The sequence below is a fragment of the Anomalospiza imberbis genome, chromosome 18 (genome assembly GCF_031753505.1).
Source record: "Anomalospiza imberbis isolate Cuckoo-Finch-1a 21T00152 chromosome 18, ASM3175350v1, whole genome shotgun sequence".
Lineage (NCBI taxonomy): Eukaryota > Metazoa > Chordata > Aves > Passeriformes > Viduidae > Anomalospiza > Anomalospiza imberbis.
The window spans coordinates 8,463,047-8,489,185 of NC_089698.1; the positions used below are offsets into that span (position 1 = coordinate 8,463,047).

At 44.0% G+C, this 26,139-nt stretch overlaps 1 protein-coding gene and 1 long non-coding RNA gene across 7 annotated transcripts in view; one reads left to right on the forward strand and one right to left on the reverse strand.

Annotated features, from left to right (window-relative positions):
• Positions 1 to 12,723, forward strand: part of HIC2 (HIC ZBTB transcriptional repressor 2) — a 72,208-nt gene extending 59,485 nt beyond the window's left edge. The window contains exons 3-4 of the mRNA XM_068208857.1: positions 3,742 to 3,885; positions 10,056 to 12,723. Of these exons, the coding sequence (XP_068064958.1) occupies positions 10,092 to 11,804 (1,713 nt within the window). The 5' untranslated portion in view covers positions 3,742 to 3,885; positions 10,056 to 10,091 and the 3' untranslated portion in view covers positions 11,805 to 12,723. The remainder of the gene's footprint in view (positions 1 to 3,741; positions 3,886 to 10,055) is intronic.
• LOC137484755 (uncharacterized) overlaps positions 1 to 26,139 on the reverse strand; it is a 134,805-nt gene that overhangs the window by 26,490 nt on the left and 82,176 nt on the right. For 3 of the 6 annotated variants that reach the window (XR_011005010.1, XR_011005009.1, XR_011005014.1), the window contains exons 3-4: positions 25,304 to 25,454; positions 23,738 to 23,809 (exon numbers count right to left, since the gene is read on the reverse strand). This is a non-coding gene — a long non-coding RNA (uncharacterized lncRNA). Of the gene's footprint in view, positions 1 to 17,025; positions 22,705 to 23,737; positions 23,810 to 23,843; positions 24,290 to 25,303; positions 25,455 to 26,139 lie in introns of those variants that run through there. The other 3 variants (XR_011005011.1, XR_011005013.1, XR_011005012.1) reach the window with 3 other exon arrangements.

A 26,139-nucleotide genomic window follows, 5' to 3' on the forward strand; every position in this document is an offset into this window, starting at 1 on the left:
ACCTCCCTGCAGTCTGTAAGCTGAGTTTAAATAATGCTTGAAGTCTCAAGTGAAGAAGGCAGAGGAACAGAACAGTCAAAATAAGAAGTAGGGGTTGAGGAAAAGCAGCAAAAGAATTCTGAAAGTGAGTAAACTCTGCTTTCCCATTAGATCATCTTCAGCTTGGAGAGATTTGGATGCAATACAGGCAGTTTGCAGAACTTTGAGTCTATTAGGCCTTCTACTTTTATGACCAATAGTGGCTTTCTGGCCTTCTCTCATTTGCCAGGCTCAGATGTGCTGAGACTTCTTGGTGGCTGCAAAAAATCAAAGACAAAGGATTCAGGGAGATGGGTTCAGCATCTGACATGGAGGGATGTTTGGTAGGCAGTACAGTCTTAATACTGCTGGGACCAATTTTTAGAGTGGTTTGCTTGAAAGGCTTCACTGAAGTGAAACTTAAAACCAAGGATTTCTTTGCTAAGTACAGGGCTGTGTATGATCCGTTTTGGGGGAAAAGCAAAGAAAAAAAATGTGGATAAGTGCTAGAAGTGCTATATTTAAGGTATCATTCATATTAAGAACTGTTGCTGGATCTATAGATATGGGTAAAGGGAATGAGATTTTTTTCTTATTGGAAAAAAACAAGACAGCAATGGTTGTTTTGTGCACACTTGTGCTCACCATTGCTCTGGCTTATGGTGAGAGAGATGACATTTTGGTTTAAGACAGTTACTACACCTCTCAGCATGGAAACTTGCTGTTAACTATCGCAAGCTCATGATATTAGCAGTATTGTGTATGCAGATGCTCCTGTGCAGAGTGCTTCACTCTGCAGAAACGTTTGCTGAGTCCACACAAGAAATGAAAATAAACAGGCCGATTGGAAGGATCTTTATCAAACCTGTTCCCATTTTTCCTAGTACTCTGAGGCTTTGTTTGCTCTAACAAACCATGTAACTAAGGAGTCTGAGTCACAGTCACTAGTTCCAGCTGCCTGCCTCATCCCTGTCCTGGAGATCCCTCCCCAGTTGCAGGGACAGTTGAAAGGGTCACGCATTTGCCCCAGTATTACTGCATTTCACAACCTGCTATCAGCCTGTACCTGTGGTGACTCAGAGCCCTGAAGCAGTGCTGCAGCTGGGAGTGTCCTGTAGGGCAGTCTTGGTTGGAAGAGGGTCATGACATTCCTCCTCCTCCACCGTGCCAGGTGTGCTCCTGCCCTCAGAGAGAAGCTCAGCATGAGGTTGTCACCCCATGCACCCCCTGCCAAGTGGCCTACCTTACTGAAGGATATGGCCCAAGCCTGACACTCTCTAGGATTAACTGGGAGGTAGCAACGATCCTTTAGTCACGTCCTAAATTCTTGCATTGTAAAGAGAGAATTCTGTACAGGCTGAGAGGTGGCTGGGAAACAGAAATTTTGCTTACCAAAGGGGCCTTTGAGCTACTTCATTCAATATGTTGTTATTTTCATGCAATAGGGAGTAAATAAATGAATTAAATGAGATTAGCACTGGACATTGGAGCTGCCTTTACTACTTGCAACACAGGTACAACTAAAACTGAGTTTCCTCAGTTGTAGGATGAGAAGAGCCTGGAGTCTACTGCTGGTCACTAAGTGGTCACAAGCTTCTGAAGCTTTGTTTTGTGCCACTGCTCTGCTCCTGAGATCAACTGTACTCTGCAGATAAGCAGGAATTTTTAATGCCGGACTCTGGCTGACAAGATCTGCAAGGTCCATGCCGCTCCCCTTCTCCTCCCAGTAGAGGTTTGGGTAGTCCTCGTCTCCTATGTGTCAGCAGTGACAACAAATGTATAATATACAAGCACTCTGTTTAGGAGTTGGCAGGAAGCTTCATTTCTGACTGCAGTGAGATGTTCTAACAGTAGGAAACACCTTTGGTTGAAGCAGTTCTCTGCTAAACTCTGCCCTAGAGGGGAAATACAACTATGGAGAAGAGCTCTTGCTTCACAGTGGCAAGAGTACAGTGGCAATTTGATGTAATCTGGGTGGGAAACCCTCATGTGTGAGCTGCTGTTCAAGAAACACCTTTATGCAGCATTCAGCCTGTGTTAAATGGAGAATTGCTGGTATTGCTGAGGGTTCTGCAGCTGTGATGCTGGGAGATGCAGCCAGAGTTCAGGTCGCTCTAATGCTGTGCAGAGTGTGATCTTCTGGAGAGGTGGGAACTCCAAGTTCCTGGGGCTCTGGCCCATGATGCTTTAAGTGTGGTAGTTAACTGTGGGTTGGCCTGTCCGTGCTGGCAGTGCTCTGTTCAGACTACTTCAGCAAATGCTTTTGGCTGAGCACAGCCCAGGTCAGTAGGCAAACAGTTGCTTACATTTCACTTCTTCATTGTATTGATAAGATTTTTAAATCTTCAGCCTACTGCAGTCAAAACAGGGTGATCTGAATACAAAAGGTCTATTATTTCAGTGTGAAAGGAGTTTGGTTACAGAGTTGTGGGGATAAGTATGCAGGTGGGAATGATGGGAACACTGTCCTGGGCCTAAGCCCAGCAGATGCTCAGGAAGAATGAACTATCTTCTTATACTCTCTCCTTTTCATGACAACCCATTCCATTTCTCAGGCCTGTGTCCTCCATTATGCTCTTTCAACATTAAGTATTACAGGTCTTTTTCATTTGGCCTTTTATCTTTTAAGGCTGATAATCAATAGTATTCTTGCTTTTTAAATGTAAGATTTCTATCTCCAGAAACACAGCTGGAGACATGCAGCCATCAATGTGATAAGAGCTGTCCACATGTTTCACTTCACCATGAGGGTCTAAAAGCCCATGTTAAATCCCTGCCAGGCTGCAGGCTTATTTCTGTACTGGTTTTTGGTGGGTTTGGGCTTTGTTTGTTTTTCACTGGGGCAGCATCACCACTTGTAGAAAGGAACCTGTTCTTAGCATCTGCCCTGAGACTGCTCCATGATAATCCCGCTGGAGCTGATTAGAGGAACTCCGTGGGAAGGATATGCACTACAGAGGATACAACCAGCTTGTCAGACCTGGGGTATCTGTGATATGTGCCTTTCCCTGATATGGAAAAGATGATATTGCTTTTTCCTTTGGGCAGGGGAGGGTGGAATTATAGATCTTTAGTTTTGCGACACTCATACAAGCTGCAGTTCACCATGAATCAACTTGATCTCCAGTCTCCAAGAATGGAGATTAAATTATCAATGAAGCATCATTTTAAATAGGAGAGGGTATACAGTGTCGTCTTCTCCCACCTTGCACCAAAGTATCCAGTCTGGTCCAATGCCATAACATCTCTAAAAGATATTTTCAAAGGCTTGGGAAGTGGATCAGGGTAATGGGGACACCAGAGCGGATCAGGTTTGAAGTTTTTCTTCTGCTGCCTGTACTGTGTTGGGAATGAGACCATAAAGCTCTGGCACCAGGCTGTTCTTGTCATAGAGGCATTTCTTTCTACATGGTGATGATGTTTCATTACCTGAATTTCTGGGCAGAAGGAAGCTGGTGCAGACATCCTGGGATCTGCTGGTTTTGGATACATGTGAACTGGTCCCACTGAAGCTCAGTGCTATTGGGAGTCATGAATGTAAGTGGCCAGAGAGCATCAGTAAGAAACTTGCAGAGTACTTCTGTTCTGCTTCCGTCACAGTTCAACAGCTGTGGGGAGATGGGTGGAGGGGAGGTTGTTCTAGCAGTTACATATTTAAGGCAGGTGGCTGTTTTAAAATGTACGTTTCAATTTTGATTGCAGTATTTCAATTGCATTTAACAGCGTCCCTGCTGGTTCTCCATTCTGCATCTGTGCAGCCACGTTCTATTGATGGCCTGTTGTGATTTCAATGGAACATCATGGGATGTACCTGGCACGTCGGGCAGCACTGGATGGAGGTGCCTTTAGCCCAATGTACCTGGCATGGTAAGCGGCAACCAAGTGGTTAAATCTGCATTCTACTGCTCACAGTTTCAGCTTGTATAGCAAGGTGTTTCTGCTTTGCTGCAGCCTTGCACTGACTGGAAATCAACTTTGCTCTCCTGATTTTAGTGCTTTCATGCACAGAGCCCCTACCCTTTTCACCCATGAAGATTCCCCTTCCCTGGGAAGTTTACCATGCAGTAGAGAAGGGCCTAGCCATGTCAGGCCGTACTTGTTGCTCTAGAATATGAGAGAAGGGACTGGGATCTTACTCTTTTTTTTTTTTTCCTCTCCTTTTTGGGACAGGAGCTGGTAGCAGTTGAGCAGGTATTGCCCACATCCCAAATATCTAAATGTTGCCGCACAGAGGTACCAGACAGTTGCTCATGTCCTTAAGCAAAGCTGTGCTGTTTCTGCAGGAGTCCTGCAAGAGCTGCCTCAGGGAGTTGGGAGGGCAGTTCTGCCTGGCACTAATTGGAATGTAACAAGTTAAACAAGGGCCACTTTCAGTTTGCTGATGTGGTCTCCTCTGCAAAATGACCCTCCATCCTCCATTTTTCCTTCTCTTTTCCATGCCCACACCTGCAAAATCAGCTGCACATCCTGATCTGTCCTGCATGTTTTCTCTCCCTCCCCCAGCTCTGCAGACCTCTGCCTGAGTAGCTTCACATGTTGGTCTTGGCTATTTTAAAGTGCTAAATATTTGTGTGAGAAAAACAAGGGTGCTGCATCCTGTTTTCTGCTTGAGCCTTCTTCACAGAGCTTTTGCTGCTCCACTGCTAGTGATGAAAATGCATGTTTGTGCCTCAGCTTCTGAATTCTGCCATCTGACTGCTCACAGGGGCTGGAGATAGGGAACCATTTGGACTAACAGTTCCCGCACTTCTCCTCATGCTTCTGCTGTTCTAGAATGTGAATACCTTTAAAACTCACGGGCTAATGACCTGACAAGTGCAACTCCTGGGGGCAGGTTAGTGGCTGTGAACCACCCACTACACTGACACCTCTGAGGGTTCTGATTCTGTTGGGATGTGGGGAAAGGATGATCAGATGAGTCAGTGGGGAACAGGAAAACTCTTTTGCCAGTGGGGTCGTTAAGTGCTCCAAAAAAAGTTGGTTCATCTGAAACTGAAGGGTGCAGAAGTCATCTGTTTCAGTTTCATTCAGTTCCAGCAGCAGCTGGACACAGCATTTTTAATGTCATAAATTGGTGGGAGAGAGCAATGTAGGAAAGAGTGGATTTCATTTTTGTCTTATTCTTCTCCATGCTCATTGCTGCAGTGTCTGCTCAGTGCAGCTCAACTGCTTGGGAAGGTGGAGAAATAAGTAAGCAGGCCACTGTCTTTTCCTGGGTCTATTACAACATGCACAGTAGGCTGACGTTTTAACAGCATTTAATTTGATACATCACATCTAATCTGTTTGTTGGTTTTTATCTGCAGTACTGTTAACTCACTGTTCAAGTGCTTGGTGTCTAGCCTTCTCATCCAGCCACAAATCCTCTACGTGAAATGAGTGATTCCTTAGATCTGTTTATGATTGATTCTTTGCTTCACTGGTGTTGCTTCTTAAAAGGTAAACAATATTCATGTGCTGCAATCTATAACTCAGAGATGAAATCAAATAGCATCTCCTGCCAGAGGTTGCTAAAATAATACATTTAGCATTCATTCAGCAATTACTTTTAGGTAGAGATTTAGTGATATTAAAGAGAATCAAACCTGTAGTGAATACGTAGATTTTATACTGTTGGAAGGGGTGAAGGGATTTCTCTTCTCCTCTGTTTAGCAGTTTCATTTTCTGTGGTGTCCAGAGTCTGTGCAAATTGAGAGCTAATGAAGTTTTTCCTGCTGTGCAGTGAGAGCAGCACAGCTCCAGGAGCAGCCTGTGTGTTGCGCACAGCCTTGCTGCCCACGGGGTCACAGTGTGCCCCAGGCTGGGCACGGCAGCTCGCAGTTACCCAGCTCCTGGGGCAATATTGCGTATTAAGATGCTGTTGGCTCTTAGCTTGCAAAGCTTTGTTTGATGTGTGGCATCTGCTTGCAGCATTACTGTATTCTGTGATTTGTGCCCTGTACTTCTCATGTCTTTGCATGTGCTGTGTCTCAGTGTCATGGATATGGTGGAGGTAGTGGAGAGCCTAAGCCTCATTTCATTCCCTTCTAGCATGGAAGTATTTGAGCAAGTTCACTGCTCTGAAAAAAGTGTGCCTTGAATGTGAGGAAACCAAGCTGAATATAGGAAAAGACCATCACTGCTGCTATTTGTCCAGAGCCTTCCGTAATCCTCTTTTAAATGCAAAGGGGTGAAATTTTGCACACCACATTCAATGTTTAAAGACTGTGGCCCCAGTGAGACATTTATGTGTTCTTGAGGTCTGGGGAGTTGGATTTTTTTATTGGAAATGCACTTGAGCCTTTTCTGAACCAGGACTTCTCTGAACTGGGAATATATTTTTTTCTGGGTTCTTTTTTTTCAGAAAACAGAAAAGGAAGGGTTATTAAAAATGATACTGAAATACAAAAAGTATAAACCCACTGTGATTTTTTTAGGACTTTGGGGGGCTGTAGTGTTTTTATTCAAATGTTATGGTTTGTTAAGAGACTCTCTCTGCAAACTAATGGATAGCAAGGGCTTTCTAAGGCTGCACCTGCCATTTGTTTGGGCAAATAACTTTTAAACTCACAGTTGTCCTTGGTCCCATGCTTTCAGCTAGAAGTGAGATTCTAGGAATGCCATGAGTTAAGGAATAATGCCTGCTTCTCTTTTGCTAACAACTTTTCCAACACACCTTTCCTCCTCCACCTCTGAAATGCATCATGGTCAAAGAAGGGTTTTGAAGTAGCCTCTATGAAGTATCTGGACTGGATTTATTTTTTTGTTGAGGACTGCACAAGATACACAAGGCAGGTTGCTATAAGGCTTTTGTCAACAAAGGGATATCAGCCAAAGGAGTGTTCTGTAAGCCACACTCCTGTCCTGGTAAAAGCCCTTGGTGGGCAATTCTGACACCATTTTAAACACAATGCTCTAAGCTTCGTTGAAGGTTTTGCTGCCTTGTTTCATTACATTCATTTATTTGGGGTTGTTAAATCCACGTTAGACTTCAGCTAACAAATTCAAATTTGATAGGCAGGGTTATACTGCTTACACCTGACCACTGCTTTTGAAATCCACTGAAGGTATTAGCCTACCTTATACATATGTCCTACTGAACATGAACAGTTCTGTTAAATTTGACATGTGAAACAAATAGAGGTAATTTAAACAACTTGTACTATGCTAGTTTTTATGCTGCAGAACATACTCAGTAATAATAACATTATCTTTTTCATGAAGGTCAGTAGCAGAATTAGAATTCTAACTCTGTTTCCAGGGCTTTCTCTGCAGGCTGATTTCAATATCATTTAAGGCAGAAAGAAAAAAAAAAGTAAAAAATAAACGGCTAAAAATATTCAAATATTCTGCATTAATAGCTGTTGTAAGCCTTAAGGCTTAGACAACTCAAACATAGTGATTTCTAGACCTCTGCTTTAAGTGCTACATCATGGGGAAATAAGCCCACTTTAACTTCAGTAACATCATATTATTATTATTACTACTACTTTGTTTAGGCAGAAAATATTGGCTGTACCGTTTCCCTTCCTTTCCCATATTTGTCCTTTATGGAACACTTAAAAATCATAGCCAGGGATTTTGTGTGTTACATGCATGGAAAAGCACCATGATGTTTGTAGTGAAATTGTAGTAGTAGGCTGTTTCTTGCTATCTTGAGCAGGACGCATTTATATAGCGAGGTGCTGTTAAGTTGCAAGCCATGTTTTTGTCCTCCCCTATCGATGTATCTCAGTGACCCAGAATTAAGGGCTCTTACTGGCCTGGCTAGATAAAAGTGGGTATTTTGTGCCTCTGTGCTGCTGCTTCTTCCCCTTAATCAGCAATTCTGGAAGCAATCCACTAGAACCAGACATGCTGCATCCTCCATCCTGCAACTCTGATGTGACTAATTACATCAGAACTTGGTTTTTAAGTTCTGAGCACTGCTCAGTGGAGGTAGCCCCTGTCCTGTCATATTTTCTGATTCTACAGGGTGAGTTTCTATTAAAGAAACACTATAGGAGGAACTAGCACCATGGCAAGCCTGTACTTCCTCCTCTTGGCTGCCACCCTTTCTAAAGCCATCAAGCTCTGGGAACAACATCCATGTGCACAAAGGCACCACGGTGAATCCACCGTCTTTTTGGGTTGCCATCCATTGCTGAAACAAACTCAAACAGGAAAGCAGAGCAACCTAGCAACTTTTTTAGCTGTGGGTCAGGGTGATGAGCCAGAGTGATCTCTGTGGATGCTAAGTTAGGTGCTGCTGCATTGAAGAGCCACCAAGAAATTCCACCATAAGCATAAGCAAGCACCAGGCTGACCAGCAAAACAAGCAAAGAGCTGTGTCTTGTGGAAGGGAGGCATCTGCTTGGCAGATCTGTTGGGAAAAGTACCAGGGTAGTCAAGCAGCAATGCTGGAGGAAATATTTCAGTTGTTTACTTTTTGGTAGCTTTTTTTCATGAAGCAGAACTTCTGTTGTGCAGAAATGAATGATACGAATTTACCACCTTTCTGCCAAATGCAATCTTTCTATTTATCATCACATAGTAAGAATCAGGTTTGAGGGAAGCAATTTTTTATACTAACTGCATCACTCCTTATTTCTTTTTGTTGTGTACCTATACTTGGCACAGAGGGAACATAATGCAGTCTAATGCTTCATCATTTGAACTCTGATGGGACAGAGTGTGGTAGCAGAACTCATAAACAATAAAAAATTAACTGATGATGATTTTAAGGGAGAACTTAAGCTCTTAATTTCTCTATGGCTTGTTTCTCCTTCAATAAGATAAATGTTTCAATAATATGATGAACTGGGAAAGGAAGAAAGGAAGTACAGAGCTCAATGGTGGTGGTTGTTGTTAATTTGGTGTTTAATTCCTCCTTTTGAACCTCAGAAACTATTTTAAATCATTTTAATGGATAAATGCAAGTAGTAGTTGGCACTTTCAAACAAACACACACAAAAAAAACCCAAGAAAACATGGGGAAAAAATTAGAATTGATCTTGGATTCCCAAATGCAGTCCCAGATTGAATTCTGGGCTTTATGGATTGTAGTATCTACCAAACGTGCAACTGCAGTTAGTTCTGACATATCTCAAACTGGGTGTTTCCTACAGTCTTCCTACTGGGAAGGCCAGTATAAACATCTAAACTAAAATACATCATGACTACTGTTTGTGAAATGCATTAACTATATGCAGGAAACCACAATTTTTCTCTCTTTACACTATTTCAGGATGGAGAAACTGTGACTTGAGATATGTTACTTGACTCTATTATTTTAAACAAAATTCTTTCAAAACTAAAGACAGAACAAAATTAACTTAAGAAAAATGTTTCAGATTTATGAAGACATTGGTGACATTTAGGTAGCTCAGAATCCTGAATTTCAGCTAGTTGAGGGTTGATTCCAACCCTGCGTGTTAATGGATTGGGATATGGACATAGCCAGGGGAGTGGTTTTTAAAGCAGCTTTTCATACTCTTAAGGAGGCTTCCCATTCACACCTCAGTGTGGGTAATTCCATCTTCAGTGGATTTAGTTGCTACATGTCATTTTCTCATCTCCAGAGCAGCTGGGTGTTATTTCAACATGTAACAGCCAAGAAACAAACTACACATTAAAGCAGGAAAGCTGCAGCTTATGCTAATTATTTTACATGCTCAGATATGCAAATGACAGTGAAGTAGATGCTTCTCTTTTCTTCCTCTTTTTCTAGCTTCTCATCCTCCCTTCAAGCCTGTGTCAGGAGAGAAGAGCTTTCCCCTGTACCTAACTATTGTTTTCATGCTGGTATCTTTTGAATAGTGATTCCAGCCAACAATGATTGCTTTTGTAAAAAGATAATTACAAATCTGATTTTTGAAAGACTTGAATCAAGTCTTAGCAAGAGAAATATTTCTCTCTGTATTCCCAGCAGGATCACAGCTTGCAGGGCTCAATGTACTCAGATCTCCCTAGTCAGTGTCAAGCCTTACATAGCCTGCACTGTGTTAAACCAGTCTATTAAATGTAACCTGTTCTAGTGGAAACAGCAAGCTTACACCTCTCATCCTCCTGTTTTTCAGGTGGTAAGGTGAAGGTGAGAGGAAGAGAAGGTGGAGATGGAACTGCCAAATCATGCCAAACAACTGCTACTGCAGCTGAACCAGCAACGAGCCAAAGGTTTCCTCTGTGATGTGATCATTGTGGTAGAAAATGCCCTGTTTCGTGCCCATAAGAACATCCTGGCAGCCAGCAGCATGTATTTCAAATCCCTTGTCCTGCATGACAACCTGATAAACTTAGACACGGACATGGTGAACCCCACCGTGTTCCGGCAGATCTTGGACTTTATTTATACTGGCAAGCTCTTAACGACTGACCAGCCTGGTGAACAGAACTTTAATGCTCTCCTCACCGCAGCAAGCTACCTCCAACTGCACGACCTGGCAGCTCTCTGCAGAAAGAAGCTGAAGCGGAACGGCAAGTCCTTTGCTGGCAAGGCCGGTGGCCTTGGTGTTGGGAGATCTGCCAGGAGTCAGAGACTTTCCACTGCTTCAGTCATCCAAGCTCGCTATTCAGGGTCAAATGAGGGGTTGAAGGGCTCGCACTCAAAGGAGCTGTCTAAGGGAAAGCTCTCTGATGACGAGGTCTTCATCAGCAGCTCTAACCAAGAGAACTGTCACTCCTTAAGCAGGGGAACCAGCAAGAACGGTGGTGGGAGCAGCAGTGCGAATGGGAGCACCGGTGACCAGGAGCTAGGCCTTGACCTGTCCAAAAAAAGCCCCTCGCTCCCTGTCGCAGCCTCCCACGATGACACGCAGCACAGCGAGAGCCAGCACGGCTCTCCCCAATCTGCCTCAGCCCCTGCAGCCAACAGTGCCTCATCGTTCGACGAGTCTGGCGTCGGAGCCCCCCACAGCATGGCAGACAGCAGCGACCCCATGGAGATGGATCTGAGCGAGGAGTGCCACCACTCGCTGACAGAGAGCAGCCAGCGCAAGGGCCTCCGGCACTCGTCCCGCAAGAAGGAGTGGATCAAGAAGGACAACGCCTTTGACCGAAAGGAAGGGGGCAAAGACAGGGACGAGGGTGAAGGGCTGCCCAATGGTATCCTGCTGGGGCCCTTGTCCAAGTCTGTGGAGAGGAGTCTGGCCGGGGCCTACGGGGCAGACCTGCCCTACCCATGTAAGGAGGAGGTAGAAAACGGTAAGGAGAACAGTGACGACAGTGGCCAGAGTGAGAGTGAGAGTGGCGGCCATACCAGTGCCAACTATGTCTATCGGCAGGAGGGGTTTGAGCCAGTGGCCTATGGTGACAACCTGTATGTCTGTATCCCCTGTGGCAAAGGCTTCCCGAGCTCTGAGCAGCTCAATGCCCACGTGGAAACGCACACCGAGGAAGACCTTTACATCAAGGAGGAAGGCACATACGGCAGCAAGGATGAAGCTGAAGATTTGTCCAACCCCAATCAGTCCTATGCTGCGGAGTCCCGGCCCTTCAAGTGTTCAGTGTGTGAGAAGAGCTACAAGGATCCAGCCACGCTGCGGCAGCACGAGAAGACTCACTGGCTGACGCGGCCCTTCCCTTGCAACATCTGCGGCAAGATGTTCACACAGCGTGGCACCATGACACGGCACATGCGCAGCCACTTGGGGCTCAAGCCCTTTGCTTGCGAGGAATGTGGGATGCGCTTTACCCGGCAGTACCGACTAACAGAGCATATGCGTGTCCACTCAGGAGAAAAACCTTACGAATGTCAACTGTGTGGTGGGAAATTCACCCAGCAGCGCAATCTGATCAGCCACCTGCGAATGCATACCTCTCCCACATAAGCCAAAGACTCCAGAATGAGCTTCAAGCCCATCCGCAGTGATTTACCTTTCTGTAGACTTGCTGCTTAAAAAAAAAAGAAAAAAGAAAAAAAAAAAAAAAGGGGGCAACTCCCCATACTCTGTTCAGTCATGAGAGGCCTAAACAAATGTAGCTTTAACATTTAAAAAAAAAGTTCTTTTTTTTTCCTCTTTTTAAAAAAAGAAAGGTCCACAGCCAAGCTGATGCATTTAGTCGCAGTCTCCCTTCAAATTTTGATGACCCGGCAAGAAATGCCTCTTCTTTTTGCACACATTGACTTCATTGCCATATTGCTTATTTGGAGAAGGTAGGGGGACCTTGGGGAACTTTCAGCCTCTGCTGGCTCCCCCTCCCTGCCTCTTTCTGTGTTCCTGTCACTGTACTCACCTCCTTTTAAAACCAAACTCCGTAGGGGTATTTCTTGCCATTTAAAAAAAACAAAACACACCTTTTCAGTGGCCTAAGTAGCTGTGAAATAACAGCATTCTCAAGTGCAGAAGCTGTGTCTGTGGACCACCTTACAGGGTTGGCAGCCCCTCCAGAGACTGTGGGAAAGCCACAGCAGTGGTGGAGCCCACCCCGTCCCCCTGGGCTGGTGATGGTGTGGGGAGCAGCTCTCAGGGCTGCACCATTCCCAGTACTTAACAAATGGCGAAGCCTCCCTTACCATCCCTCCCCATTTTGGTTTTGATCTTTGTCCTTGGCACACATAACCACGTGCCACCTTCTCCCATAAAACATGCAAACCTCTTTTGCCTTACCCATGACTGAACAGGGACTGGATGCCCTGGGAATTTCTTTCAGTGAGCAGGGGGTCGTCTTTACTTTTCTAGTAGTTTCGTATGAATATTCTTTGCTTAGAGGTACTTGTTTTATTAAAGGAAAAACCATTGTAACGTTTATGTGAATGTTTGAACTGGAAGGTCTGAGGTTAATTCTAGGGTGGGTGGGTGGGGAGGGGGTTTGATGTAGGCTGGACTTGCTACAAGTTCCATAGGTACTTTTTTATTATTTTTTTATTTTATTTTTTGTGTGTGTGTATGTTTTTAGCTTTCCTCCCTCACTAAAGAGCAAGTCTGTGTGGACAGACTTGTTACCTTTGCTACCTCTTGAATTCATGAGAACAATAAGATGGTTAGTGAAAGATTAGGCTTTTTTTTTTTAATTGTAAGTAATTAAATGTATAAAAGTAGAAGCTAAATTAAAGTTAAGGGATTTTTACCACCCTGTCCTTCCATCAAAAGTCAACTAGAGAAATGTTAAAGCAAAGCTCGGCCAAAGACAAAGCAAAAAATACACTGAGCTAGAGGCTGTGCTGGCTGCTTGGGCTGGCTCAATTTGCAGTCTCTTGGCTGTCTGTAGTCACTTTTATCTAAAAGCAAAAAAACTTCTCTGAGCTTTTTGGGCCCTTTCCAGCTTTGTTTATTGAGTCTGGATACTATGGGGAGGGGAAAATGTCCCCCTCATCTTCCACTCCCCCAGCACATCTGGGTCAGTCTGTAAACACCTGGCAGGACAGAGGGTGAGGGCATAGCAGCCTATAATTTACTAGAATCCAGAGTGCAATAAGGTGGGGGAGAGGAGGAGAAAGCAAACCAAAGTGTTTCATATCCTCCCTTTTAGACAATTTAACACACGCACACAAAAAAAAAAAAAAAAAGAGAAAAGAAAAAATGAAAAGAAAAAGAAACAAAATGTTCTTGCAACATCTGCCTAAGACATCACAGCCAACAGCTGCTATTGGTTTAGGAGAGAAGACAGAGAACTTTGCCCACCGATTCTTGGCCCCCTTGACTTTGTTGGCGTGACCTTGTGGAAAGCTATGGCTTATTTCAAGCCTCCCGTGACTGTGGTGGTAAAAATTCACAGCCAGTAGAATCATCCCTTCTGAAACGACTAAGGTTTACACTTGCATTTTTTCATTTGTTGGTTTTTGGTGGTTTTGTTTTTTCACTCAAACCAGTATAGTTTCTCTGCGTAAGTTTTACCAAACCTCACGTTTTGTCTTTTTTTTTTTTTTAAAAAAAAAACAAAAAACAACAAAACAAACAATTTTTTAAAGTTTTGACCAAAAAGGAAAAAAAAAGAAGAAAAAATGAGCATGTTTGACTAAAACAAAGAAATATAAGCTTCATTTTCTATTGGTGGTTGGTTTTTTTTGATTTTTTTTTTTTTTGGTTTTTTTTTGGTTTTTTTTTTTAAGGTAGACTAGTCCATGAGAAGTTTTTGGGTCAATTGACTGAACTGAGGAAACTGGAATCCAGGCTCCAAGCAATAGACAACCCAAGGGCGCTGAGCCTTGGCCTGGTGTCACGTTACAGGGAACACTCGCCCCTCTCCAGCCGCTCCCGTGTGCTTCTCCCAGTGCCATTGTCCGCCTGCGAGCCCTGCAGCGCGGGAGGGGTGCATGGACTTTTGGTTTTGTCCAAGTGTGCTGAGACGCGCTCTTTTCTTTTCGGGGGCTAAGTGAGCTTTTAGCGTCTTTAGCACTTCCACATTTCTTAATATATATTGAATTAGATTCTTTGTCAGCCCCCTCCCCCCCGAGAATGTCCCCAGAATAGTCTTTGGTAAGGACGGGGAAGGCCGTGCCATCTACCTTGCTCTCAGAGGGAATCTGAGCAGGGCCCAGGGACAGCTGTGCAAGATGAGTTCTTCGGCACTTTCACCCTGCCTTTACCTCCCCTGCAGCCACCCACGGCTCCCCTTGGAGCCGCCCGGCCGAGGGCCCACCGCCAAAGCGGGGCTTTGCTCCGTTCGCGAGGGCTGCGGCCGGCCCTGGCCCTGTCCTTGTCCCGGGCCCGGGCCCTGTCCGTGCTGCGGCTTTGGGTGCGGCTCTGCCCCCGCAGTGGCGCTGGGGACGGCAGGCTGGAGCTGCCAGAAGTCACCTTGGGACAGCGGCTCTCGCTGGGACCGAGGGAGCCGAGCCCGGGAACAGCCCGGCCCGGAGCTCCTCGGCAGGCAAACCCTGCTCCCCTCTCTGAATTCCATTTTCACATGTGTGTGGTGATGTAGCTTCTCCCCTGCCCCAGGCCCCGTCTTCATTTCTGTCTTAAGCCTTGAGAATTACGTTGAACTTTCAGGACCCAATGCTGTTTTTTTAAAACTCTTTTTTGGAGCATCTTTTTTTTTTTTTTTTTTTTTTTTTTTTTTTTTAAATCCCCTCCCCAGCACTTAAAACAGTACGACATAAAGTCTGTGTACAGCAAGAGTATTGTACAAAAGGAAATTATGTTCTTTTTGCATATAGCTGTGTAAAGTTGTGTTCCATAGACTGAGTATAAACAACGTTTTCCAAATTGTGACAGTAATAATGAATAACTAATAATACTCAAAACTTCAGGGACTGTTTCAGGCCTGCTTGGGGCCTAAACACTCAACTGCATTTGTACGACATAGTATTGTATCAACATTTTTCTGTATTTTAATGAGAAAGCAAAACACTAGTTTCATATTTAAGATTTTAAGAGTTTTGGGGGGGGGGGAGGGAGCTGCATTTTTAGTTTGTTTTTTTTTTTTAATTTTATTTTGAATTTTTTTAAATACACAAAGAGCCTCAAGAGGAAAAAAAAAAAACAATTTAAAAGGAAACAAAAAAAAAGGAAAAAAAAAAAGAGGCCAGGCAGCTTAAGTATATGCTTTAGTCACTTAGTTCCAGAATGTTTTCGGAATAACAGGAAAAAAAAGATAAAATAGCAAAAGTTGTATAAAAGAATAAGAAGCTCATACCCAAATTCACAAAACTATTTTTTAAACCAAAGCACATTTGAATGAGTATGGAACCTCACTTGGCTCAGAAAAGTACTAATATATTTATCTCATTGTTTACATAAACTTTTACAGTTTCAGACCTCAACAGATCTAGGGGCCAGTCAAAATTAATCTTTGCTTTTTCCATTGGTTTGTTGCTGAAGGCTACGCAGTTTTCCCCAGCTTGGGAGGGGGAATCTGTGTCCCAGCCTGCATTCCAGCACTGCTCCGGGAGGGTGGGGAGAGGGTGGGCAATTAGAAATATGGCATGTAGAATTTTTTTTTTCTTCAATCCATGAGAGATGTTGCTGGGAGTGAGACCCAGGCACTATTGTAGAGGCATTCCAGCCTCCCTCTTCCTCAGAGGAGTCTGAGGGAACCAAGAGGGCAAAGGGAGATGCGAGAAGCTCTAGAGAGAAGAAAGGATGTTCGAAGATGTTTGGAGCTGCTGTACCCAGCACATCTCCTGAATTTTAGCCATGGGGAGCCGGGCTGTTTTCCAGTGCTTTACTGCAAAACTTCCAAAACCAAATTCCTGGCAAAAAATCCCCAAAGGCCCAGCTCTGTGCACTGGGGGCTGTTAGCAGGAGCCACAAAGATCACAGAAGACACCAAAGAGCTATCGACACGCAGCTTCTGTGAGGCTTTGCGGCCGCTGCCGCGGCAGAGCACAGCCCGCTGCCGGCCCTGCCTTCGGGCACCCAGCGGCCTCGTCCTGTGCCAGCTGGGCCCGGGCTGGGCTGGGACCCGGGCCGGGCTCCCCGGGTCCTCTGGGCCCCCGTAATGGAACCGCTGGATTGATTCACTCCAGACCTTACAGTCCTGCACAGAGCCCAACCAAAACTCCTAAGGCTGCCTAGGTGGAGACCTAAGCTGATCTGCATGGTAGAACAGTTTAAAGATGACCAATGAGGATGGTTTGCTAAAATAACGCTGAAGCCAAAAATAAAAAGGTTTAAGAAAGCTCCCCATCATTAGTCTTGACCCTTTGTAGCTTTTACCTTCTACACCAAAGCCACCTCAAACATTTGAGGGGGGGCTGATGGAAAATGAAATATTAATTTTGCCTGGTCTTAATATCTAACAAAGATGGTGCAAACACTATTTGACAGTGTTGTTTTTGTATCAATATGTATGTGCAGTAATGAATGTATTTATTTCTCAGATTCTGTATGCACAGTTTTGCAATGTAATTCAGAAAGTTGCAAACACAAAGATGTGTCCGCAGGGTCTTCTCTACAGGATTTCAAAAAATGAAAAAAATATATTAAAAAAAAAGAAAAAAAAAAAAGAAAAAAGGAATCTCAGAGACTCAGCATAGCCATAAACCATAACCTGTGAAGACAATACAAAGACTGGACTTTTGTAGCTTTGCATAGAAGAGGAATTTATGTTTTGCTGTATTTAAATGTTTCAATTTACAGTGTCACTCTTTTAAGATTCCTGTTTTGGTTTTTGTTTTTGTTTTCCTCTCTCTTGTGTGTGGAAAGCATTGTTTTCAAGCAGTGCAGGTTCAAAGTCTGGGTTAACAGTATTTTACCATGTTGCTTCAGTTCTGAAAAGCAGGAATATGGGTCTTGACCAGAGAAACATCCAGTACACTTAGTGAAACAAAATGAAATCAGAGGTGACTGCTGGCAAAATCCAGAGAAGGTAAAAGTCACTTGAGGAATAGCTGTGTGCTTCTGATTGCAGCTTGTGACTGAGACCAGTCTGTTGTCCAGCCTGAAGGACAGGATGTAGCTCCTTTTTAAAGTGTCCCTCATCCCTCACTGTTTACTGTGGTAGCAATAAGGATCTCAGGTGGGGAGTCGAGGCCTGGGATGGGCAGAGGAAGCTCCGTGCCAAAGCCCACAGCCTCTGTGCCGTCTTATGGTGGGCCTTGCAAACGATACTGAAGCGTCAGGTTTGCCACAGCACAGGGGGCTTGAGCCCCTGGGAGAAGCTGTGCTTTACAAAGCCTCTTGTTCCAGTATTGGTGGAGTCAGCACCTACTACAGCCTTACAAATTAGCATGAAGAAAGGATGTTTGCTGATTTCTGGATATTTGCCATTTTCTGAAACCTTTCCAATCAGCAGTACTGGAGTTAAGGAAAAAGCAAATAAAAAAAACAAAGAGACAAAACCTCCCTACGTTTTAATTGGGTTTAAGAAGCTCTAGGTAGCAAACATCAAGCTGTCCCCAGACACCAGAAATGCTCATCATTGACGTGGCACATTTGGATAAACATTTGTTTAAGCATGAATTTAAAATCTAAATTAACCCAGAGCTGTGATTCTAGAATAATTAAAGAGACTTTGGGCATTTTTTCATCGTTTTTGTTTAAGTAATTATTTGCTCAACATCAGTAAAGTCTCTGTAAAATCCTTTCTTTTTATAAGCTTATTCTTGCACTCCAGAACTGGCCATATTCTTGAAAAAGAAAATTTAGGGGTTGCTTTCAGTGGCTGAAAGTAGCCTTTTGCAGTGTTTTAAGTCCCATGGTAGTTTAAGATCCTGATTTTGGTGCAGGAGACAAGCAGGCAAAAGGAAAAGCTGTTTCTCAGCCCCTTTCCACTCCTCATATTTTGCATTTTTTCAGAATAGGGTAAGAAATTTCACCTTTGATTACTTCCTGTTAGACTCACTAAATTTGCTGCTTTCCTCGCAAAAGGAAAAGATTTGTGAACCCTTGTGAGGCAGTTCCAGCTCTGCTGTAAGGTTCCTAGCTGGTCCTCCAAGTCAGGAAGACTCCTTTGTTTCAGCCCTGGTTCATCTTTCTGCCACATCAAAACTGCTGTTTATTCTGCTTTCCTTGTTTAAACTAACAACTCAAAGATCCTGAAACATCAGTTTAGAGAGAGAAATGTATTTTTGTTCCATTGTTTCCTATTGCCACCATCTTCTTTCCTTCCTTCCCAAATTTTCCTGAGCATTTTGAAGGCCAGTGTTGAACACGGGGGTCAGGGGATCCGTGTTTTTGGAACAGAGCAGCCCCTGTGGCATGTGGTGGGGCAGGTCTGAACCACCACACTTGATGTGGCATTGTTGGCAGTTAGGGACCCACTTCATAGTGCTGCTTTCCCTGAGGAGTGGGGCTGGTTTAAATTTCCTCTGTCACAAGTTACCAATCGAAGCACTCTGAGTACAGCTGTTCCTCTGACCTTCCACGGGACTTTTGACTGGCTGGGGATAACTTTTCTATGAGGAGAGGATCTTGTTCTGGCTGGCTGGATATTTTTCCCCATTTTATTTTAATATTTTCGATACAACTGAAAAAGGGATGTTGCATCACCCCTTTTGGTTTTTGTTTTTTGTTTGTTTGGGTCTTTTCATTTTAAGCCTTAACTATCAGTCAGTCTGGAAGCCCTGGATGTTTCCTGGGGAGGGGGAAAGGAGGGAAGGTCAAGGGAAAGGCCAACATTCCTGCTGCAATGTTCTGTTCATTTCCTTCAAGAGCTTGAATTCAGGTCAGAGCCACAATAGTTGTGGCTTCAACTCAAGTGTCATATAAAAAGATACAGAAATTATAATATGATCTCAGCATTCAGAAATTTGCAGTCTTAATGTACAGTGATGAGAAACTGTTATTTTATGATCTTTTCATTAAAAGCTTGATTGAAAAATTACATCTCTTGCTCTAGAGTTCGCCTTGTTCCTATAGCTGACTCTCTCCATGTTTTCTCTTCATTTATTCTTGCCCATGGATCTGAACCAGTTACTTCACAAAGAGGATCCCCCCCCACATACACAGCCTAAAAAAGGCACTCAACCTCGCATTTTATGCACCTCTACACTTGGCTCATAAGCCAAAATCTGACACTTGTTAGAATATAAGAAAGGATTAATTGTGTGGGCCAGGCGAGCACACAGAAACAGTGCAGGCAATGGATAATGGACCAATCATCATTTCATTTTTTTTGTTGTGGCCCTGAGCAAGATGAAGCTGATTTTGAAAAGTTACCCCTGTTTTATCCTAACCACAGTTTGAAAGCAGTGTTTGCCAGAGATAATAGATGGTAGGTGGACCTGCCAATCCATAAATCCCTCCAGACTATTTGGGCTCTAAGTGTAACTATGAGGAGCAGCAAGGAAGCTGAGGCAGAAAAGTTTCCTAAAAGAAATTATAGTTTTCCACTCACCTATGGTGCAGGTAAAAGGGGTAAATGCTTCCATGGAAGATTAATGTAATTGATGACAGAAGCACCCACTGCAGACTACAACCCCTCCAATGTTACAATTCAGTAATTTTTCCTTGGCAAGGTTAAATGTGACTCTAGCAAAATTAATTCACATTTTCTGAACCTGGGTTCTAAATACTATTTTTTTGGGTTCCTAGGCCAATTTTTTTAATCTAAGAATTCTTTAATAAAATACCTGTTTAATTGAAACAAATAAAGCATCTTCACTACACTGCAAGAGCCAAGCCTGATATTTTGTAGCACTTCCTTTGGAACACTACTCATCAGCTCAGTTGTGCTGTTTCTCCCAGAGCCCGGTAGAATGCTGTAATATGCAGTAGAGTAACCCTAGTGTTGAATTCATATAGTTCATTTTTTTCTTTAAACACGATGCTGACTATATTTTAAAGTGACTGACTAAAGGAGCTTCAAGTTTAGTCTGTTTTCTGACAGGTTGCAAAGTCAGCAGCACTGGCAAGAAAATAATTTTTATTTGTCCTTGGAGATGTGTTTTACCCAGCAAGGTTAAAGAGAAGGACAAAAATGAACAGAAAAACAGATGAAGAGCTACAGAAAACCAGAGGCTGTTTTTCAACATCTCGGATGTGGTAATGAGCCTGCAGTCTTTTCCCAGCTACCAGTAATTTTTTCTGGTTTTTCCCTTTTATTTCTAATTTCTTCTGGAAGTTTTTGCTTCCTGGCACCCATTTCTCTGTGGCATAAGTGGTTTCTAGCATAGTTAAAAGATTGCATGTTCTATTTTACTTTCTTTGCCGTGGTCAGCTCCTTTTCATCTCATAAGATCTTGTAACAACTATACAAAACTCTTCATACAGTAACTCCCAACTGAAATGCAGCTGCCTCTGCAGTGGAACACTGAAATATGTACAACTGAAGTGCAGAGTGCAGGATGTAAAGGATACCAGATATGTCTGGAATGCCTGGGAATTTGTACTTTCTTCCTTCTGCTTTCATTACCCCCATTTATTGGTAGGATTTCTTTTCTCCCAAACCCACACTCGCTTGCTTCCTCTCCACTACCCTTCTCCCTCTTGAAGAGCAGACATTGGGTCAAACCTTTGAATGATAGGTTTGGTTTTTGCTTTCTTGCAGGAAATATTTCATCAAAATTGGAACTTTTCCATGGGAACATTTTTTTTTTTTTATGAGATGTTGTTTCAGCCACTGTTGAGGTCCCATTTGGACTCTGCTGAGTAGATAAAGATGGAGAATGTTTGTTTGTTTCAAAAGAATCATCATGACGGGTACCACATGAAGAAGTTAAAAAGGAAGGAAATTTTTTTAATAAAGAATAATTTCAGGTTAGTGAAGGCCGAAAGACTAGCATCTCACTTTGCAAATTATTTCTAAAATATGCCTTCATCCTGTTTCGTATTGAAGATAAACTGAACCACTAGAGATTTCATCTGCAAGTAAGACTACATTTTCAAAAGTCCTAAGACTGCTGAAGCAGTTACTAACTATTAATATCGTGTCTGAGTTTCGTTTGTCTGGATGTCTTACAAAGTTGTCCAGGTTTTAGCAAATTGATTTTGTGTGCACTTGTGCACAGCCTGCTGTGTACCAGGATTAGTGTGACCTGGCTTAAACCAGTAATAGTTAAAGCAGGTTCACTGCCATAGCAAAATGCATTGTTCTTTGTCTTCTTCTTTTCTTGTGCTGTGGGAGGCGGCTCCTGCAGCCACCATAAGCTGCACCTGAAGAATCAAACTGGATCTCCCACAGGAGAGGTTGGCTGCTCTCAGCAGAGCCTTAAGTCTCTCACCCCTTCCAAAGGATGTGTTTATCACATTCAGCTCTCAACTCAGAACCATAAATACTCAAAAATTTGCTATTTGGAACAAAACTGCTTTCCTCTGCATCTCCTCTGGGCACTGCTCTTGCCTAAATTCTGCAGTTTCCTCCCTGCTACAGGTCACCATATCATATCTTCCTTCCCTCCCTTCATGGCTCTGTAGCAGTGATCAGTTTTGGGTTTGTTTTTTGCCCTGCAGTTGTGCTGTCTTAGTGATGAACGCTGTTGGAAGCTGCTGCAGAGCAAGGTTTGGATCCATATGTTTCAGCTCAGTAGCTGAGCCAGTTGTAAGAAAGCATAATCTCCCTGCAGCTACAGTGCATCATCCATAGCTCCAACACTGCAGAGTAAAGAACATCCATCATACTGTCTTCTGCTGTTCCAGGTGCTAAGAAGAGAGACCAATGTAGCTGGAATGTATCAGCCCAGGAGGTGATCCATGGTCCTGCCTACTTCCCTTGCTTCTGCCTTCTCATCATTTTGCCCCTTTCTTTTTAGTGAGGAGAGATGTTGTTGCAGGGCTCTCTCAGCAGAAGAGGATAATTTTTTTGGATAATTTGGCTCTGAAGCAAAGACCTAATTCTCCCTCTCTGTTCTTGCCCATTCTCTCCTTCTTGTACACAATAATTAGATTTAAAAAAACCAGACAGAATCCCACACCCCTTGTCTCTGGATCCAGACTCAGCTGGTTCCTTTACTTTTCATTAGAGATTTTGAACTCTATAAAAATCAAGAACTCTTCCAGAAGCCATGCTTGAAGCTAGCAGCATTTTAGATTAGTAAAATCAAGACATAGCATTTCCTTGATTTCAGAGGACAGCAGTGGCACAGCAGATTCTAGCTCTAAGATCTTTTGGTCAGTCTCCCTTCACAGTCCCCAGTCAGGCCCTGGGGATTCAGACACAGGAACCTGGCCAGACAACATAACCACATCCCCTGGCTCTGGCTGCACAGGGAGCACTTTATGAGCACTAGGCAGAACTGAGCTTCACACCTGGGTAGATGCTGCTGTTCTGCAGCCCTACAGAGCTCTGTGCCTTTGCAGTAACAGGCCTGGCCATTCAAGCACCATCTGGGACTGGCCAGACAGATCTGACTGCAGGACAGTGGTGAGAGCAGCATCACCAGATGTCAGTTCTCAGCCTCCCAAGCATCTGTAAAACGTGCAGAACTAAGCTCTGGGTTTCCAGCCTTGTCACCAGAGGCTCTTGCTACCCCCATCACCGGGCAGCAGCCTCCTGCCAAGTCCAGATGGTCCCCTTGCCACAATAGCAGCCAAAGGCCAGCCAGAGAAGATTGCACAACCAGGCCTTGATCTGTATTTTCCACTGCTCAGCCAGAAAACCCCTCCTTTTTTCCAGCACAGCTGTTTTCCATCTCTGCTCAGGAAACATGCCCTGTTTTTGATTCCTGGTCTTGCTTTATGAAGCAATCATGGGCAGGCTGTCTGGGTGGAATGGGTCACGAAGTGGTGGATAACTCTGGATTCTGAACGCCAGCACAGAACAAAGGGGAGCTTTGCCAAGGCTCAGGTGAGCCTGGGGTCAGCACACAGACAGGCTACTGACGTAAACACGAACGCAAGGTTTTCTTTCTCTGGGCTGCAGTGTTTGAAATCCCCCCTCCCTTTTCCTCTCCTGCCTGCTTGCCACAGCCTTTTCCTGGTTAGACCCATGTTTCAGTAACAGCATGTATGGGTGATGGTGTCACTGTTTTGCTACATCTTACTCACGTAAACTCCTAGACCACGGTGGCTGTTGTTTGTAAGCTGCCAGCCTTGTACAGCTCAGTTAATAAGCTGCCAGTTTGTTCCCTTCTGGGCATTTTGGGTGACAGTATCAGGACACGCAGCTGCAGCTCGGTAATGGCAGCCCTGCTGTTAACGACACTTTAGCCCGTGGCGCACACAGAGGGTGGTGGGGTGGCAGACAGTGCTGGAAACCCAGGATGAAGTGCAGACCCGGATGTGGTCCACTCAGGAACACCAGCAGCCAGAAACACCCTGGCATTGCACTTCTTGGCTCTCTCCCCAAAACACTGGAAATTAGCCAGCTCCCTGGCCATATCGACCTGGAAATTAGCTAGCTTCCTCAAGGGTTAAGGCATTAATGTTAACACCATCTATATTAACTAAAATTAATATTGTGTGCAAAAACATCTGAGTTACAGCTGTTACAGGAGTCCTACTTTGCCTTTTCTAAGCCCTTCACATGTGAAGTGTGGTCCTGTAGAGCAAAAGCCTATAAAGTGTCTTTTATGCTGGAAGGGGTAGAAGGGGAAGTTACAGTGGAGTTACTTGGAGCTCACACAGAGGTGCTTCAGAACAGGCTTTGTGATCATGAAGGGCAGAACAAATGATGGAGGAGGCTGAGCGCTTTTTAAATTTATTTTTTTCTGTGTAGGGTTGCGCTAACAACAAGCTGGGTACTGTGCCTCTAGGTAGAGGAAACACAGAAAAAGAGAAGGGAAGCAGAGTTCCGCCTCCATTTCTTTAATAAATTTACATTGATCAGTTCCTGGCCACTCTAAATGGTTTAAGAGGGTCCACACAAAGGACTTAGTGCCATAAGAGGAAGGATTCAAAAATCATGGAATTGAATCCTTGCTGCCATCACATGAGCCACAACCTGCAGGAGCAGCAGCAGCTGATGTGGGCAGCAACTCAGGAATCTTTCACTATAGCTACTTCTTTGCTTTTCAGTGGGAGTCTTTGTTGCAGGACTGGGGGCGCAGTGGGAACTGGAGGAGAGGAATGAAAGCAAGCAGGCTTAAAGCTCTCTAGCAGTGCACTGCAGACCTACCAGCTGGCTCTTCCAGTCTCAGGACTCACACCAGACCATGCAGTAGCAGTTTAGGATGCGTACAAACACTGGCAGGAGGGAGAGATGCCAGCCCTTGGTGTAAGCTCTGCCCTAGCCTGACTGCACAGCTTTGCTCGCAGTGGGGAGGTGTGTATCTGCCAGGGCTTGTCACAAACTCCCCCTCCTGACAAGGGGTGTGAGGTTCCTCCTGTCCTTTGCTGTATATGTGTACACACAATACAGTCTGTGAGCATCTTGTCCTGCTTCCTCAATTTGAAAGGAAAGGTCAGAGAGATCTTCATTATTTTAAAGAGCATTTAGCTTATACTTCTGAGCTCTTTACAGGATGGGTACCTTCAAACCTCCTGACCACTGTGAATGCTTTCTACAGAGGCAAACTGACTTCCCTTGACTCAGCTGGAGTGCCCACCTGCTCTCAGTGCACTTTTTTCCTGCACAGTACTGTTCCACCAGCTGGCATACTACAGAAGACCTCTGACTACAAAGCCCAGACCGGTTCCTGGTCCACAGCAAAACGGTAATACAAGTAAAACAACAATTTCCAGATAAAAAGGTAGCCCAATAGTAGCTCATGCAGTCTGTGGGTCACATCATCCCAGCAGCATGGCCCTTTCACACCCCTAGGAACCAGTGAAACAACATTCTTGAGCAACAAAGGGAAGCATGACACAGTGGCACATAAAATGAACTTGTTATACTTCTTCCACTGCCATATTCTTTCTGCTGGGCTCTGATTTAACCTTATCTCCAATGCCAGTACCTTGTCTTTACCTTCATCCCCATTCATTTTTACAGTGTCATTTTCTTTTGCATGAAGCACAATTAAAGAAGCTTAGGAAAAAGAAAGATTTGCTTTGTTTTGATGCCAAAGCGAAATGTTTTTCTTTTTTTCCCTTTTCAGTTTTTCTAGTCTAAACAAGAGATGACATACCTTTTGAAAAGCATCTTTCCTGAGGTGGCTTGTGCCCTGAAAACATATACAACTGGAAGTTCCAGTGCTCCAGAGCAGCTGTAGGTGTTTTTACTGCCCTTGGGTAGCTAGAAGAAGGGTTGGATTCCATGCTCTATGGCTTCAGTCTTCCCTAGAAAAGGCAATACATGAAAGCATCAGCATCTTGAACAGCCCTCCTTGACATCTCAGTGAGTTTACTCTACTGAGATATTCAGAAAGGTGATGCTTTGACAACCTGATCTCAAATCATACAGTATAGCAGTAAAGGTAAGAGATCTCTTAATATTGCAAGTACAAAGCAAAGCACAAAATTTCTCCAAACCTTCTGAACAAAAAGACCTATTTCTAAAACTTTCTGTGGTGGCTGGTTCTCTCTGCCTCATTAAGCCTGGAGAAAGGACAGAATTAGAGTGCATTTCTTTTATATGAAGCAAAACAAGGCTGGAAAGCACTAAGTTCTTCAGACAGCCTTGAGATGCTTGAAGGGATGATCTGTGAACACATACAAAAATATATGCGAGCAAACTATAAAGCCTGTTACAAAACCAGAGATGTTTAAGTTGTGCTGCCCTTCAAAGAAGGCCTCTTCTGAGCAAAATTAAGTAGCATCCCATCTAAACCATGACTGCCTGTGTCACTTTAAGCTGATGGAATCAAACATGGGAGTGAAACCATGCAGTGGGAGGGAGTCTTTGATCGTTCATTTAACCTATTGTTCTTTGGTACCTGCTACAGCCAAAGCACTCCATCAGGCAGCCAAGGGGATGGCTGTTTTAGAAGTGTGCATAGCAATAAGGAGAGTTAGCAAAGCTATG